General features: G+C 40.7%; 1 protein-coding gene and 1 long non-coding RNA gene across 5 annotated transcripts in view; one reads left to right on the top strand and one right to left on the bottom strand.

Annotated features, from left to right (window-relative positions):
• TRMO (tRNA methyltransferase O) overlaps nucleotides 1-14,441 on the bottom strand; it is a 19,461-nt gene extending 5,020 nt beyond the window's left edge. The window contains exons 1-5 of one of the 3 annotated variants that reach the window (XM_008707867.2): nucleotides 14,297-14,441; nucleotides 10,284-10,458; nucleotides 7,716-7,873; nucleotides 3,687-4,334; nucleotides 318-573 (exon numbers count right to left, since the gene is read on the bottom strand). In XM_008707867.2, the coding sequence (XP_008706089.1) occupies nucleotides 318-573; nucleotides 3,687-4,334; nucleotides 7,716-7,873; nucleotides 10,284-10,458; nucleotides 14,297-14,372 (1,313 nt within the window). In that variant the 5' untranslated portion in view covers nucleotides 14,373-14,441. Of the gene's footprint in view, nucleotides 1-133; nucleotides 574-3,686; nucleotides 4,335-7,715; nucleotides 7,874-10,283; nucleotides 10,459-14,296 lie in introns of those variants that run through there. The other 2 variants (XM_008707869.2, XM_008707868.2) reach the window with 2 other exon arrangements.
• A 44-nt stretch (nucleotides 14,442-14,485) lies between these two features.
• The window catches only part of LOC103678502, a 35,249-nt gene continuing 31,559 nt past the window's right edge, over nucleotides 14,486-18,175 (top strand). For both annotated transcript variants that reach the window (XR_572701.2, XR_572700.2), the window contains exons 1-2: nucleotides 14,486-15,142; nucleotides 16,939-17,010. This is a non-coding gene — a long non-coding RNA (uncharacterized LOC103678502). The remainder of the gene's footprint in view (nucleotides 15,143-16,938; nucleotides 17,011-18,175) is intronic.

Below are 18,175 nucleotides of genomic sequence, written 5' to 3' on the forward strand. Positions count from 1 at the left end.
ATTCCTGCTGGAATGACCTCTGCCCAGTTTTACCAAGTGCCAAAAGTAATCAGCTTCTTTCAGAAAGCACTGAGATATCATCACCTTTGGATTCCTCAATATTAACCAAATGAAAAGCATATGGGAATTTCTCTAAATTTTCTCTCAGTTTATTAAAAATGTTTTTCAAATAAATACTTTGCACAACCATAATCGAAGCAGTGAGAAAGTGTTGCTTCTTTCTGCAAAGAAGGAACATCATGAGTTTGTACAGTTAATGCAACAGCCACATACAAAGTCAATTAGGCTGTTTTAAACACATGACGGAGGCTACTTACGATCCCAGAGACACCAAGGACTCCTCAGGGTCAGTCATCTGAACAGGCTCGGAAGCTGGCTTGATCCTTAAAACCTCTGCAAAGCCATCGCCAAACCAGCAAGTGACGTGTGCTATATCTACAGTAAAGTAGAAAAGGCGGTCTTGGCAGAGCTTCCGTCGATACACAGACCGAGGGTCGGCTGACAGCATAGCCTCAATGGCATGCCTTGCTTCCTCTGCTGATTGAAAATACTTAAATGAAGGCTGACTGCCATCTGCAATGAGAAGAATACAACTTAAGGCTGAAAATCATGCAGGTCAAATTTCATTACAGTGAACTTCAGAGTGGAGTTTGGTTGGTTCCCTGACTATCACCTGAAATGAACTGGGTTTGGCAATCTATTCAGTTGTTACGGAAAATGTCACTTTCAAGTGGTATTTACTACCATTAGATTAAACTTACGCGTGACCCAAATTTTCATTTGCTGAACAAAATCTTCTATGTTCAATGTCGACTTTAGTTTGATTCCTTGTCATTTTCTTCTCAGGATGGAGGCATGGTCAGGGAAATGCGTGACAGTCCCAGCATTCTCAGAAAGCCACAAGAGAGAAGACTAAACCCACATATACCCAGAGCACCAGCTGTAGGCAAGGAACTGTGTCTCGGAGAGCTGGTGTCACAACACTAGTTAAAAGTAACACCACATTCCCTAAGGAGCAAGGACATGGGAGAGTCCTTCTGAAAAAAGTAAAAAAGATACTCTGAGAAAACTGAGTACCATGACTAGGGAACAGGCCACCCTAAACCACCAACGTGCAGATTTCAGGTACACAGATGTACACCCTGTTAAGTGGCAAAACTTCCTACATTTATATCATCATGGATGTATTTTAATTTTTAAAAATACAGTATATACAAAACTTAAATAAAAAATTAACTGTGACTTAATTTTTAATAGCTACAACCTAACATCCATCCAAACGAAGGCCAAACCCTTCCAGGAAGGCATGTGCTTTAAACAATGTTGTTCTTGTTCCAAATATCATCTGGAGTGGCGCTGGATCTTTATTATTCTGAAAGTAAATTCAATTTTTAGAAAACAGCCAAAATCACTTGGGCTATATCCAGTAAGTTTGTAACTAAAGCCACGAAGTTCAATCTTTGGTCAAAAACCAAGGACCAATTCAAGTGCTGATCACATGGAATCCTTAAAAAAAAAAAAAAAAAATCCCCAGCAAGGACCAATCATGCAGTGCTGAGATCCCTCTACTGCATGGCTCATGATGACTGCAAGGCACCTCAGAAAAGAGGAATTCCGAAAACATCACACTCTTTAGTAAAACAGTGTAAGTGTTGCTCCAGGCCTTTGCCTGGCTGTTCATTTGGCCTAGGTGCCCTTCCCTCACTTCTCTGCCTTCTTATTCTTCTAGGCTCAGCTCAAGTACTTTTTCCTCCAGCAAGCCTTCCCAGATTTCCTTCCTGCTCCCCAAGTCATAATCCTTCTTCCCTTCATGTGCCCACAAGCACTCCATTCCAGCGCCAATTCCCCCACCCCTACCACCAACACGCTACCATTTCAGTATCTTTTATCTTTTCTAGACTCTAAACCATCTGAGGTAATTTCTTACTTCCGTATTAACTCCAAATTCTGCTGCTCTAAATCAGTCCCTGTTTTATAGTTACATTTCATAATTTCTCTTTTTAACGATTTTTTCAAATCAACAAGGCACATTATAACATCTCAGACACACAGCACTACAGTTCGAAAAAGATAAAACTTTCCAAAGTAGGAAGCATTCACTGATAACTGCAGGCCAAAGGGTAAGTATAAATTAAAAGTATCTTCTAGGCAGCACTGCTTTCTTTGTTCTATCACAAAATCCTTTTAAAACGGACCTTCCTCCTCCCATCAACTGTATACAATGATAAAACAACTTTCATAAACAAAACTTTTTAAATAAAGAGGTCAATTTAAAAATCAAATGCTTTTTTTTGTGGAGCCTGGGTTGCTCAGACGTTAAGAGTCTGCCTTCACTCAACATTTGCTACAACATGGACGGCACTGGAGGAGATAATGCTTAGTGAAATAAGTCAAGCAGAGAAAGACAACTATCATATGATTTCTCTCATCTATGGAACATAAGAACTAGAATGATCAGTAGGGGAAGAAAGGGATAAAGAAAGGGGGGGTAATCAGAAGGGGGAATGAAACATGAGAGACTATGGACTATGAGAAACAAACTGAGGGCTACAGAGGGGAGGGGGGTGGGGGAATGGGATAGACCGGTGATGGGTAGTAAGGAGGGCACATATTGCATGGTGCACTGGGTGTTATACACAACTAATGAATCATCGAGCCTTACATCGAAAACCGGGGATGTACTGTATGGTGACTAACATAATATAATAAAAAATCATTATTAATAAAAAAAAAAAAAAAAGAGTCTGCCTTCAGCTGGGGTTGTGACCCCAGGGTGCTGGGATCGAGCCCGCATCATCGGGCTCCCTGCTCAGTGGGGGAGGCCTGCTTCTCCCTCTCCCACTTCCCCTGCTTGTGTTCTCTCTCTTGCTGTCTCTCTCTCTGTCAAATAAATAAAATAAACAAATAGGGTTGATATTTTAAAAAATAATAATAAAAAAATGAAAAAATAAAATGCTTTCTTTAAACATAAAGCCTTTGGAAAGGATGAGAAACACACCATGGAGTGGCAGATGAAATCAGACATATCCTTGGCGACTAATGGCTACTTCTTACTGAATTCGCTGCAGCCACCTTGTCATGGCCCCTTCCTTCATTCTAGACTGCTGCTTTGAATCTGCTATGAGCTGAGGAAACAGGGTTACAGTGTCTGTTAAAAACCATGTGTTAAAGTAAACAAGCTCCAAGTAAAAGCCCTGTGGTCTCTCTTCTACAGTGAAGGGCATGTCTCCAGGGCTAGGACTTTTCAGGGCAACAATTACTGTGTTAAGAGACTCTTCCCTTTTACTCCGGGCTCTGTGCCATGCGGAGAGCTATCAGCCACCTGATAGAGTAAGACGGGATACTTCTCTAGTCAGATAGTAAAACAGATGAAAAAACTTAACCCAAGTATAGCACGAGCACAATTTAGCTTCTGAATGCTGTTTGAAAACTCCAGGAACTACTGTAACAGACTGACAAGAGGCCCTAAATCATAAGCCACCTCGTAGGCAGCAGCTACTTTACTGGGTGTCTGCGACTCACTGTGCTGAACAGAGTGCGTCGTCAGATGGTGCTTTTGCCCAAATGGAATTTTATACGCCGACATTTCGTACCACCAGTCATACTGACAAATCCCCTATATAACTGCCCTCAGAAATACCAAATTTAGCTAAAGCTCTCATTCCGAACTAAGAGACAGAAAGTACCTGGTTCACCTTCTGAACTGAGACGCTTGAGATCCGTCTCTGCGTGAGGAGTGAAGCGGACTTCCAAGGTGGCCACAGGGGCCTCTCGCACCCAGGCAGGGACCACGCTGTGGCGGGCTGCATCAGCCATCCTGGAAGGGCAGAGAGGAGCCACGGGCTGCATCTCTGCACTACTTCCTTGTGCGGTCACTGTTAGCCTCTTTTCTGTATCTTCCTCTGAAATGCTCTTCTCAAGGCAACACGGGCCAATTTGTTCTTCTGCCACACTCAGACTCTGATCACTTCTCGATTCTAAACCCAAATCTGCTGCTGTCTCCCTGTGCTGAGGGGACTTTTGCTGGATTTTTGAGTTATCATGTTTCATGTAGTTTTCTCCTGAAGTTCTGTCTTCAGGATATTTAGGTTTCTCCTTAGTGTGACTACAGGCTTGTGGTTTATCACACCTGGAGAGCTGTCGCTGGTCACAGCTGTCAGTCTTGCCATTAGCCTGGGATGTGTTTGGGGGGTTATATTGGTTATTCTGTAAATTAAAATCCTGTAGAGGCTCAATCGAATTTTGCGGCGAGTCATACTCAGCTATGTAGGGCTTTATGTCCAGGACAGGTGTGCCATGAATCATGTCAATTCCAGAAAGGTATATAGCTCCACCTATAATGTGAAAAACACATCCTCTTAGAAATCGTAACAATGAAGAACAGTGCAAACAACTAAGAACTAACACCGTCTGTTTATGTCTCACCAAGCTTACTCACAATTCTCTTACACACCAGGCTCTCTTATACCTGGTGCCAGCACACTCTTTTCATTCTACTTGGAAACCCATCCTCTTCTTCACCTGTCAAACTTCTATTTTAAGGCTCTTCTATAATACCTCTTCTACAGAGCCTTTCTGGATCTTCCACACATAAGCGCTCTTTCCTCTGGGTGCCACAGAGAAACCTACATACAAACCTCTACTACAGCCCTTTTCACATGGTCTGGCAATGACCAAGTTAGTCTCTCCTCCCTAGACAGTGAGTAAGTAGGCCCTTGAGCACTGACTCATCTTTGCATCACTGGGGCTTTTAACTCTGTTTCAGGCACATCAGAGTCCTCAATATACCTCTGTGGGATCGATGAGGATTTTCACTGTGGCAAACAGACACTAAGGTGGCCCCCAGAATGCCCACCTTCTGGTGTTCACACCCTTGGATAATCCCCATCTTTTGAGTGTAACTTGATATCACTCCAGGGACTATGTTACATTATCTAAGACTCCTGTGCCAGTAGGCATATTCACTCGAGATATTCTCCATATTCTCCTTGTGGGCTTGATGAAATAAGCAACCACACTGGGAAAGCCCATGTGGCAAGGCACTGCAGGAGCCTCTAGGAGCTGAGGGCAGCCACCAGCCAACAACCAGCAAGCAATTGTGGCTCTCAGTCCCACAACTACAAGGAAATGAATTCTACCAACAATCTGAGGGAGCCTGGAAGCAAACTCTTCCACAGTTGAGCCACCGTAAAAGAACTCATCCCAGGTGACACTTTATTTGCAGCCTGATAAGATCCTAAGCAGACGACTAGCTAAGCTGTTCCCATATCTCTAAACTAATTACTATGAAACATAATAATATTTCAGAGATAATAAATGTGTATTGTTTAAACTGATTAAGTAGGGGCACTTGGATGGCTCAGTCAGTTAAGCATCTGCCTTTGGCTCAGGTCATGATCCCAGGGTCCTGGGATCGAGCCCCGCATCAGGCTCCCTGCTCAGTGGGGAGTCTGCTTCTCTCTCTCCCTTTGCCCCTCCCCCTCCACTCATGCTCTGTCTCTCATTTTCTCTCTCAAGTAAATATAGTCTTTAAGAAAAATAAAAATAAAAAAATAAACTGAGGACATGTGTGGTAATTCGTTACACAGCAATGGAAATCTAACACATCCATCAACACTGAAATAATTAAGCAGAACACAAGTCACCACTGACAAATATCAAGGACAGGTCTTTTGTCTCACTTATACAGCCGCGTGTCCAGTTCCTGCTGCTGGTGCAGTCTACTAATTTGATTCTTGGGAAACTGGCCCAACTTTTTGATGAGAATCAAAAAATTGCATGTGATCACATTTCATTCTGTCTCCTTTTAAGAAAATCAAGACTGATTTCTAAAACACGCTGTGAATGAGCCTGGAACTTTGGAATAATGACTTTGGACTTCCTAACTAATGGATATGTATAACAACGTCTGCAGAAGAAAGAAAGCATTGTAGCATATGTAAAAGTTCATGGGATTTAGAGTTATACAACCACCTGGCTGGATGCTATTAAGTAAATTATCAAACATCAAAGAGCCTCAGCTCCCTCATTCATAAAAGGAGGACTGCCACCTTATCAAACCCAAACAGCCACTGAGAGATAATGTACACAAACACTCTTTATAAACTGTAAAGCACCAAACACTACTAGTCACCATAACACTTGTTAAGAATGTCTATAGTGTTATTGTGTTTGCCTTTTACATTTCTAATTTGATCTCTCCCATTAGAATTTAAGTTCTTCTTCAATGCAGGGATTTTTATCTAATTTGTTTACCACTATACCCTCAGCACCTAGAACAATGTCTGGCATATATATAGTGCTCAGAAAATATGTGTGGGTTGTACAAATGATCATAAAATATTCAGTACTGTTACCCAAGCTGGTTGGCCATCACAAATTAATAAAGCTCAGGTTGGAGTGGCTACAGAATTTTCCTGGAAAACCTACTCAAGGCTGGGCTGAATACAACCCAGGGTAGGGAGTTCAAGTTCTGGCAAAAAAAAAAAAATAATAACTGGTCTTACCTATTTAGCACTAAGTAGCCTAAAAAGTACTCTTAGAGCTTTTGTCTCATAAGATCCTAAAAAAAAAAAAAAATGCTATGGAGTCCGAGAGGACAGGTCCTACTTCTTCATTCACTTTACAAAGCAAGCTAAAGCCTGGAATTGTCTCCTGACTCCCAGTCTTCTGCCTCTCCAACAAACGTGCTTTTTAGGTCAGAGTGATTCAAGAACAGGATGCTTTACTAACAAACAAAATAAGCAAACAAACAAACCAAAACTCAAAGATATAGAGAACACATCAGTGGTTGCCAGAGGAAACAGAGTAGGGAGATACATGAAATGGGTGAAGGGGATCAAAAGGTACAAGCTCCCAATTATAAAATAAGCAAGTCATGGGGATGTAATGTACAGCACAGTGATTTACAGTCAATAATACTGTATTGTATATTTGAAAGTTGTTGAGAGTAGATCTTGAAAGTTCATGCCATAAGTAGAAAAAATTTTAACTATATGGTGACAAATGATATCTAGACTTCTTGTGATCATTTTGCAATGTATATAAATATTGAATCATACTGTACACTTGAAATTAATAAGTCAATTATACTTAAAAAAAAAGAATGGCACGCTTCCAAAGAATGTATGGCTCAGTAACCAGGCTATATCTGAACACACATTAAAACTAACCTGGTATTCAATACAGGTACTTCCACAATCTGACAGGTGTTTGAATGTTATTATAGTGAGAGTCATCACAGACCCTCTGCCACACATCAGAGTTAACAGCTGCAGTGCAAGTTCATTTCCTCAAAGGCGCAAGGAAGAAATAATACACCACCACCCTATGTGTTTACCGGTTAAATACAACCAGTTACTGTGTGTTAATTCTGAAAGTGTCCAATTATTTTTGAATAATTTTGTATTTACTGTATTCCAAGTCAGAGACAATTTGATTACTAATTTAATGATTATGAAATTGTACATTATTTTTACATAATGTAACAGTTTCTAATATATGTGATGATATAATTAAACTCTGAGCATCCTATGAGAGCTGATTTCAAAAGGTAACATTCTTTTAGTCATTTCAGGTTCTTCCATGCCTGGTAGTTCTTAAGGGTTAACACCATTGGTACTCGTCTGAATAAGAGCCAGTACATACTATGTTGGTTTTATAAGACTTCTTTTAGATAAGGAAAAAAAGATAAAAGTAGAAATGAAATTTGTTACCTTCCACCTTTTCCAGCTTGGCCAGGGTCAGTCCTATTGCATTGGGACGATGTGGGCTCCTTGTGGAGAAAACTCCAGTCTTTGCGCCATTCAGCCTAGGAGGCTGCACTTTTGCCTTACAGCTCAAATGACCGTTTTTGTGAAAAACAAACAAAACCCTATTGAAAATAAACCAAAACACCAAGTAAGAAAAGAACACTAGTCAATTTGTCATAACGATTTGATGGGGGAAAAAAACTTTAATCTTTAATCCCACAAATTAAAACTGAAAGAATGCTTTTAATGGTATTACGATGTTATCAGTGAGGAAAAAAATAATGCCATTCTCATTCCTTGAAGGAAGCCAGAGTCTTATCTCTATATCCTTTGCCCCTAACACAATTACTCGCACCTGATAGGAACTTTACAAATGTTTGTCAAGTGCCTGAATAAGCAATACTTACGAAGTAAGTGCCTGCTATTTGCCAGGCAGTCTGCTAGACATTTTTATACTCATTTAACTCTCTTAACAAGCCTAAGATTTGTAATTTACCCTCCATTTTAAGAATGAGGAAATCCAGGCTCAGAAATGTTAAATAACTTGACTGAGTCTTCCTAAATGTGACATAAAAGCAAGAAGCCATGAAGAGAAACAATAACAGATCTGAACTCATTAAATCATCAATTGATGACTACACAATGTCATCCCAGGAGAAAATGTTTGCTACATGTACAATGGACAATGGGTTAATATCTGTGGTTTATAAACTTTTCCTACAAATCACAAAGTAAAGGGCAGCTCGAGCTAAGAAATGAAGTAAAGAACATGAATAGACAATTCACAAAAGAATAAGAAATAGCAGCAACCAAATGAAAAGATGTTGAACCTCACTAATAATTAAGAAATTTAACTGAAAAATAAAATACTGTTTTTCTCGGGGCACCTGGGTGGCTCTGTCGGTTGAGCATCTGACTCTTGATTTCAGCTTGGGTCATGATCTCAGGGTGAGGAGATCAATCCCCGCTTGGGATTCTCTCCCTCTGCCCCTCTCCATATGCGTGTACATGCTCACTCTCTCTCTCTCAAAAAAGTAAATAAATAAAATCTTTTAAAAATATATTGCTTTTCCCTGTCAGACAAAAAAGTAGAAAAACTGTAACATATAGTGTTAGCAAGAATGTAGGGAAAAGGTCATTTTCATACACTTTCAATATATAAATTAAGCTTTTTAGAGCACAATTTGACAGTAGCGCTCCAAAATTATAAATATGCACACCCTCAAGCTCAATATAACCATTTCTGATATCTATTTGTAAAAATACACAAGTGCCAAGAACTGTGTCTAAGCAGGTTTGCTTTACTGTAATAGCAAAGTAACTATCCATTAACAAGAGAGTAGTCAAATCATGGTATATCTATATTTTACAACGGAAGACAGCCATTAAAGCAAAAAGGATAAATTTGTATGTACTGTCATGAGATACACTGTTAAATGAAGAAAACATATTCCATTGTTTAAAACAAATACGTACTCCCAATGTGTATGTTTATGCTTCTGTGTGTATTAAAAAAGAAAAAGAAAAGGCCTGGTAGGATATACACCAAGCTATTAACAATAAAAATCTCTGAAGAGTGTAAGGGGGTGAGGATGACAGAGAAGAAGAATAGAAGGGATACAAAAAAGTCTCTTTACATAGATCTGGACCCGTTTTTTGGTTTTGTTTTTTTTTTTATTTCAGCAATGTTTTAAATTTAATTAATTCAACCACAGTCATACAAACTCAGTCAGACACATGTTGTTTTTATTCTACCCACATCTCCAAATTAACAAAAACATAAGCTATTTCAGAATAAATACTTAATTATAGGTTTTCGCCAGTAAAATTAGACCGAGTCATACTGGTGATGTTGGAGTGAAGAAGAATGGACAGAGACAGAATTCCAAGTGACAGTAACACTAGTATAACACAGGTGCTAATATAGGTAACACTTTATTTAGAGTATCCAGATTTCTGAAGTCTTTTTGCCTCTTAGGAAGAACAGATTTAATTATTCATGGGTCTAAAGCAGAGTCTGCAAACTTCTTCTGTAAAGGGTCATACAGTAAATATTTGAGGGTTTGCAGGTCAACCAGTCTCTGTTGTAACTGCTCAACTCTGCCACTGTTCCACAAAAGCAGCCACACAAAATACATAAACGAATAGGAGTGGCTGTGTTCCCATAAACTTATTTACAAAGATGGGAAGTAGATGGATTTGGTCCACAGGCTGTAGCTTGCTGACCCCTGGTCCAGAAGACAGAATAATGACCCACCAGCAGAATCAAGGTCTATAGATTTCAGCTCAGCAGAAGGCATTCATCACAATCAGAACCAACTGCAAATGGAACGTGCACTGTCCGTGGATCCCAAGCTTCCATGAGGTGCCCAAGTTATGCATACAGTCACGTGTGTGAATATGGTACAGGAATCCCATGCAATAAGTAAATGTGGTCTGGATGGCAGACTCCAAGGTTGCCTTCAACTGGAGTACTTTACTCGAGGGCAAATTCTGACCCAAACAACCATTTCTAACTATAAAACAACTTACCAAACATGAGAAAACTGTTCTAAGCCCATTAAGGAATGTTCAGGATTATTAAAGATGCTCTTTCTAATTCTCAAGCAAGCCCGCGAATGGCTACAAATAGATGGCTGCCTTGGAGTTCCATTCTTGGCTGAGAAACAGGATTCCAAGTAGCCAATTGGCTCAGTTAAAAGATTCCCTACAGAAGAAAATTAGGTAAGAAATCATTAGTCAAAATGTCAAATAAAGACTTAGGAAAACATGTTTTCTTTAATGCACTGATTTCATAGTTTTAACATCTACCAAGTGTTATGCAACTATTAAAAATGATTCATATATCATGAATACATATAAATATCCTCATCACTACACACACATTATTATATCCCTTTAGATAGCCAGAAAGAGGTCAGGTCTAAGAAAGACAGGGGACATTCTCAGAAGTTCTACTATGACCATAATTCAAATTCTATGTTACCATTACTAAGGTATGAGACTTTGGTCAGGGCTAAAAGGTTATTTAAAATAGAGGGAACTGGGGCACCTGGGTGGCTCAGTCAGTTAAGCGTCTCAACTCTTGCTTTCTGTTCAGGTCATGATCTCAGGGTTGTGAGATAGAGCCCCAAGCTGGGCTCTGTGCCAAGCATGGAGTCTGCTTGAGATTCTCTCCCTGTCCCTCTGCCCCTCCCCCTGCTCACACTTGTATACACGCGTGCTCTCTCTCTAAAGAATAAATGAATTCTTTTTAAAAAATTTTTTAAATAAAATAGAGGGAATAACATGCACAAAGTTAAATGAGAAGTGTCATAGCACATGCAGGGAACAAGCTATTTCGACTGGCTGGAGCGTGAAAGATAAGGCAAAGAATAATGAAAGATAAAGAGACAGAGGGTGTATACAGACATCCTCATGCTTTTCAAGTTTGCGCTAAGCTACTGCGCATTTGCAAAAGACCTACATCAGTACCTGTTTTTGCTAATCAAAAGAAATCCAAAGAGAATGTTGCCTCAATGGGATTTTTATCACTCACTTCCTTTAATATAATTTTATCACATGCATATGCATGCCTAGATAACACTTCATTTATTTTGTCTCTGAACTCCATAAAAACTGGTATCAAGCTGCATGTTATCTTCTCAGACTTGCTTTTTTCTCTCTCAATATTACAATGCTAAGACCCCTCCATACTGTGTGTATTTTTTTTTAAAGATTTTATTTATTTATGTGACAGAGAGACAGCCAGCAAGAGAGGGAACACAGCAGGGGAGTGGGAGAGGAAGAAGCAGGCTCCCAGCAGAGGAGCCCGATGTGGGGCTCGATCCCATAATACCGGGATCACGCCCTGAGCCAAAGGCAGACACTTAACGACTGAGCCACCCAGGTGCCCCTCCAGTGAATTTTTTAAAAAGATTTATTTATTTGAGAGAGAGAACGAGCACACAGAGGCAGAGGGAAAAGCAGACTCCCCACTGAGCAGGGAGCCTGACTCAATCCCAGAATCATGACCTGAGCCGAAGGCAGAGGCTTAGCGACTGTGCTACCCAGGCGCCCCATACTGTGTGTATTTTTGATGACTTTAAATTTTTTTCCAAATATGTTTACAGGCATTCTTTTGTTTATCCTCAACCATGTTCCTGTGGAATAAAGAGAGTAAATACCTTAAAAGATGAAGAAACTGAGGCCAAACAATTCTCTGGTGTTCATTAAAATGCCATAAAGAAAAATTGCCAAAAAAGGACCCCTAACCTAATAAGATGGGATCCCTGTGTCCTGTTTTCATTTGTTTAACAAACACTCCAACTGTATGCAATTGCCAGACACTGAGCTAATTCGGGTAAACGAAACAAGAACTCTGGGTGCCTGGGTGGCTCAGTTGGTTAAGCAGAGTCCGGGGATCGAGCCTTTCGTCCGGCTCCCTGCTTGGCAGGCAGCCTGCTTCTCCCTCTCCCTCTGCTCCCCTGATCCTGCTCTCTCTCTCTCTCAAATAAAATCTTGAAAGAAAGAAAGAAAGAAAGAAAGAAAGAAAGAAAGAAAGAAAGAAAGAAAGAAAGAAAGAAAGAAAGAGGGGCGCCTGGGTGGCACAGCGGTTAAGCGTCTGCCTTCGGCTCAGGGCGTGATCCCGGCGTTATGGGATCGAGCCCCACATCAGGCTCCTCTGCTATGAGCCTGCTTCTTCCTCTCCCACTCCCCCTGCTTGTGTTCCCTCTCTCGCTGGCTGTCTCTATCTCTGTCGAATAAATAAATAAAATCTTTAAAATAGAAAGAAAGAAAGAAAGAAAGAAAGAAAGAAAGAAAGAAAGAAAGAAAGAAAGAAAGGACTCTTATCACAGTGGAATTAACAGTTGGTTGAGGAGAATCTCACAATATATTTCAATATCATGGGAAAAATATGTAAAGCACCTAGTACCACACAAAGAGTGGTTTTCCAAGCTCCTACTTAAGGCTTTTCCCTCAATTTAACAATACTACAATTGTACTAACTGTGTAATAAGAGAAAAACCAAGTTATTAATGCAGAGTTTTTGTACACAAAGGTTATCTGTATGTCTTAGTGCTGACTGAAAGTTCAGGTCCTTTTGACCCTCCTGCCTGGACTGTTAAATTACCCTTGTTATAATTCATGTCCCCAGCACAGGTCCCTCCCCTTGTTAAAATACACTACACCAATACTCCAGACTCTTCGTTCCTTAATTTTACGCTACCATCTAACTAAATTTTCCATATTTCTCATTGTTAGCAGACGTTATATTTCTTAACCTGATATTCAAGGTTCTCTACAATCTGAGTCCAATCAACCTCCTTGTTCCATCCAGTATTTCAAACTTACAGCTCCCCAATCTGGTGCTATGTAGACCTCTGAGCCCTGCTCCTTCCTGCCTATCAAAATATTAGGCCTGTAATCTGGCACTGTGCAACAATTTTTTTTCTTAATGAACACAACCTCTGACCATATAACAGTACTTCCAGTGAATTTAATCTAAGTTAAACATTTATAACATGCACAAACATTTTAGTCTTAAGAATCTTCTTCACAGGGATGCCTGGGTGGCTCAGTCTGGTTGAGCGTCTGCCTTCAGCTCAGGTCATGATCCCAGCGTCCTGGGATTGAGTCCTGCATAGGGCTTCTTGCTCAGTGGGAAACCTGCTTCTCCCTCTGCCTGCCACTCCCCTTGCTTGTACTCTCACTATCTCTCGGGAAATAAATAAAATAAAAATAAAAAAACTTGGGAAAAAAAGAATTTTCTTCACAACAATGAAAACTGGCAGTAACCTAAATGCCCAACAACAGGGACCTGCTTAGTTAGAACACACCTCTAAAGCAAAATAATGTGCAATCCCTTAAAACTATTAATAGCCATAGATTTATATGAAACTTAAGTTTTAGAAAGAAGTTATAAAACAGTAGGGTCACGTAATTCATTTTTCTTGCGTGCATGCACGGAAACAAGTATGGAAGGTAGATACCAGAATATTAACAGTGGTTTTCTCTGGGTGATGGCGGACTTTAATTTTCTTCCATTTGCTTCTTCTAATTTCTAAAATTAATATTCCGCTCTATACAATGAGGTGAAAATAAACTCATGCCCATCTTTCTAGACCCAGTTTAAAAAGATTTCCTGTCTCTCCCTTTTGCCCCAGAACTTCCCATCTCCCGCCTCACTTCCTACAACACAGAATGCATCTCTCCTGGGGTATTTATTAATTCCTAACTCGCATAACACGAGCGTTCACATCCTCTCTTTCCTACACGACCAAGCACTCTGCGAGAAACGCTGTTACACTGCACGTGGCCGTTCCAGCCACCGTGCCAAGACCAACCCAACCGCAGCTACCAAGAACAGACCAGGAGATGACATCATTCCGCTGGCCACAGCAAAATCACGTGGTCGCTAGTGCACGTGATCCGTAACTTCGCAATAAGTAGAATAACGCACTTGGGTTCAAGTTCTCGCATTTTACGTTCCTCTCTACAGTTAGGTCAAAGGCCTACACCTAGGCCTCTTTTGGGTGCGGAACCGCGGGTCTCTCAGAAGTTACCTGTTTCCAGAGCTGGCTTCACGCACCCGCACGGGGTCGCTGTGGGCTGAGACCCCGGCTCCTCCAACACTCGCATGGCTACCGCTCACTGAGCAGTCCACTGGAAGCGACAGGCCTTCCGCTTCCGGTCTCCTAGCCTGGTGCCTGCGCAGTAGCCGCCCTGGCCTGGTGGCGCGGACACAGGGCCTGGCGCATGCGCGGGCAGTGCTGCGCTCTAGGCGTCTAGCCGGGCGCCGCTGACCGCGGGGGTAGGGTTTCGATTTCCATTTCCCGGCCTTGGTTCTTCTCCTGGCCCTGGCTCTCTGTTCCCTGTCCCTGACCCGCTGCGATTCCCTGCCACTCAGCGACGCCGATTTCGCGCGCTTGCGAAGGGAGACACTTCGATGAAGATCTATGCACTAAGATGTCTCTCGAAACATTAATATAAACAACCTACGTGTCCAATGAATGACACTGATTTTTAAAGAAAAAAGATGTGTATATACAGTTACCACATAACGATCGGATGTTAGGAAATTAGAAATTCTTGAGTGGTGGGTATACATTCATACTTCTGTATACTCCCAGTTTTTCCACAGCAGAACGATGTTTCGTCAGCAAGGAACCCTAAGTAAACCTTATTTCACCTCTAATGGATGGGGAGCATCACACTGGAATAGGGGTTAAGAAGCGGGAACTTTTTTGTGCTCCATACCATAAGGGAACTGAAGCAAGAATGAAATTGAGAGTCAATATGGCATGTACATGGGAGAAATTGTGACCGTTGTTTCTGGGCAGCTATGAAAAGTTGAGAGCCAACAAGAATCCTGTTTTCATCCCATGCGATGACCAGTTATCCTTGCAGTGGTACTATACTTTTACCTACTTAAACTTGTAACGTCATCTCTCCCCTATATCAAGTTTCTCTGTACGTATAATTCTGTTTCTGGATTTTCTTATCCTGTTTGGTGGGGGGGGGGACATATGGCTTGCAATATAAAATATTCAAAAGCATGCAAGTCCACGGATTTTAAAAGCTCAACTATGAAAATCTGTTGCTAAACTTTTTCATTTCATAGCCAAGGATTTAAAGAGAAGGTTGTAGTTTAAAATATACACACTTTGGGATGGCTGGGTGGCTCGGTCAGTTAAGCGTTTGCCTTGGGCTAAAGTCCTGTGTTTGGGCTAAAGTCCTGTGTAAGGGCTCTGCCCTCAGCGGGGAGCCTGCTTCTCTCTCTCTCTGCCCTGCGCCTTCTCTCTCTCTCTCTCTCACTCTCGCTCTCTCGCTCTGTCTCCAATAAAATCTTAAAAATAAAAACAAAACACACACTTTAAAGTTGATCAAATTCATATATGTGTCCTTTGTCCATGAAAATTTGGAAAAGGATGCTATTAATCTGTTTCCAGCAGTAATGTCATTGTTCTGTGCGCCTGCAGAAACAAGTTTGGCAACAACTGAGCTATATACGCTTTGTAAAACAGGGGCGGTAATAGCTGCATTTGCCACTAGATGGTGGTGTTGAAAGTGATGTCTCGCTTAATTTGTGGACAGACTAGTGTGGAAAATGAGAGGTATTTGCCCTCCTGGTCTTAAGTATTATCTAATGATAATCGTGCAAAATAATGGATTACTGTGTGTGACAAGTACTGCGATGCAAAGCAAATTTGGAGACACTGATGAAGTAGCTTGCTACATCTAAATTTCAAAGGTAAATTTTCTCTTTATGGAAAACAGGAACTTAAATATGTGGCACTTGTATTATGTGATCTGAGGCTTTTTATTATCCTTTCTAGAGTTATATCTGATTATTTGTAGTTTATAAGGCAACTGTTTCTTTGGAGGTGAGACCTGGGAATCTGCCTTTAAAAAAACCTAAATGATTCTAATATAGGTGGTCATCAACTTACACTTAGACACTTCTCCTTCTAATGGTTCTTAATCTTTCATTTGGAGGAAGGATCCCTTTGAAAAGCAATTAAAGCTTTGGTATATGCATCATTTTAGATTTAAAAGCACAGGATTCATGGATTTTTAAGAACCACCATTGTACCTACCATGAGAGGAAAAGTAGCACAAAGTAGAGGTAGATGGTTGTAAAACTTTTGATTCTGTGACCTCAAGGTTTGAAGCCAAAGAAGAAAACTGGAAAATGTTTAGATGCACACTGGTGTTTGAATGAGAATAGTGAGAAAGCAGAGGTTGTGTGTATACAGGGAGTGGGGAAAGAGGACAAGAAGAAAGGGTCCTAAGAGGTAAAAAGAGAAGATCCTCTCTTTCTTTTGTTTGTTTTTTTTTTAAGATTTTATTTATTTATTTGACACAGAGAGAGACAGCCAGCAAGAGAGGGAACACAGGCAGGGAGAGTGGGAGAGGAAGAAGCAGGCTCCCAGTGGAGGAGCCTGATGTGGGGCTCGATCCCAGAACTCTAAGACCACGCCCTGAGCCAAAGGCAGACGCTTAACGACTGAGCCACCCAGGCACCCCGATCCTCTCTTTCTAATGTACTATATTCCTCATTCCATCTACTTCCCCATTTCTTTCACCTTTATGCCCCTGTGCATTGTACATATGCAAGTATCTTACAGTTCATCTTAATACAACACTCTTAGAACGTGAAACTTCCATTTACTCTTTTTCTTGTAATGTTCACTCACTCTGGCAGGTGAATTGAGACAAGATTTCCCGAGATTAGACCGAGCATGAAAAGCACTGAAGAAGTTAGATGTGATTTTAGGTGAGTACCCAGCCTCTCTGAGGCTATTCCTTCATCTATAAAACGGAATGATAATCATTGCCCCGCCCATTTTGCAGACCCTTGTGCAAATCAAATAAGTGTATATGGAAATATAAATTCTGAAGTGCCATCCAGATGTAAAGGACTATTATATGGTTATGCTGCCCTCAATATGTCCCTGGAGTAATATAATGGGGTATGAGTAATCCTTGTATAATGACTATATCCCTGGAGGAAAAAAAAATGTAATGTTTGTGGGGGAGTGTGTGCAAACAGGAGGGAAACAGCATTGTAACCTCCCACTATACCAGTGACCCTCAATTGTAGCTGCACATTAGGATCACCTGGGGGAGCTTTTCGAATACCCTACATGCGATGTTGTATCCTAGATTGAATCCTAAAAGCAGAAAAAGGGCATTAGTAGAAAACTAATGAAATCCAAGTAATGGTAATGTCACTGTCTTAATTTCTTAAGTTTTGATAAATGGACCATGTTTACAGAACTTGTTAACATTGGGATAAACTGGGCGAGAGGTATACAGAAACTTCTGTACTATCATTATAACTTTTCTATAATTTCTAAAATTATTTCTCAAAAATATTATTTAAAACAAACAAACAAAAAACAATTAACATATCTATGCCTGGATGTCATCCTAGACAGGTAAATCAGAATCCCTGGGGAGGTGTCTGGGCAGCTGTAATTTTGAAATCTTCCCCGGTGGTTCTAATGGATCCTGAGGGTTGAGAACCTCTTTCTACACTGTGAATGCTTGTGAGACTTGGATTCTGTCTTTTCTTTGCTGTCTGGCCAAGTACCTAACACAGTGCCTCTGTACCTATATGGAGAGCTTGTACAATTGTGTCCTTGCTGAACTAAACCTTTACTTGCAAAAATCTCCTTCACTTTGAGTCTTCTGTAACAACAGATGGAAAACTGCAAACAACTCCCCCCTAAATACCAGGGGGGATTTTCAGACATCTTCCCACCCAGAATAGTTCCTATTCCTGCCCCCAGTGTCTTAACATTTTCAGCTAACCCTGACCAATTTCACCAGAAAGATATTATTACAATACTAAAACTGCATTGTTCCGAAGTCTGACTTAGTTCCACATTACCTAACGCATACTTCTCAGGTATGCAAAATTCTGTCCACTCTAATGA

Source organism: Ursus maritimus, unplaced genomic scaffold (genome assembly GCF_017311325.1).
Source record: "Ursus maritimus isolate PB19 unplaced genomic scaffold, ASM1731132v1 scaffold_17, whole genome shotgun sequence".
In the NCBI taxonomy this organism is placed as follows: domain Eukaryota; kingdom Metazoa; phylum Chordata; class Mammalia; order Carnivora; family Ursidae; genus Ursus; species Ursus maritimus.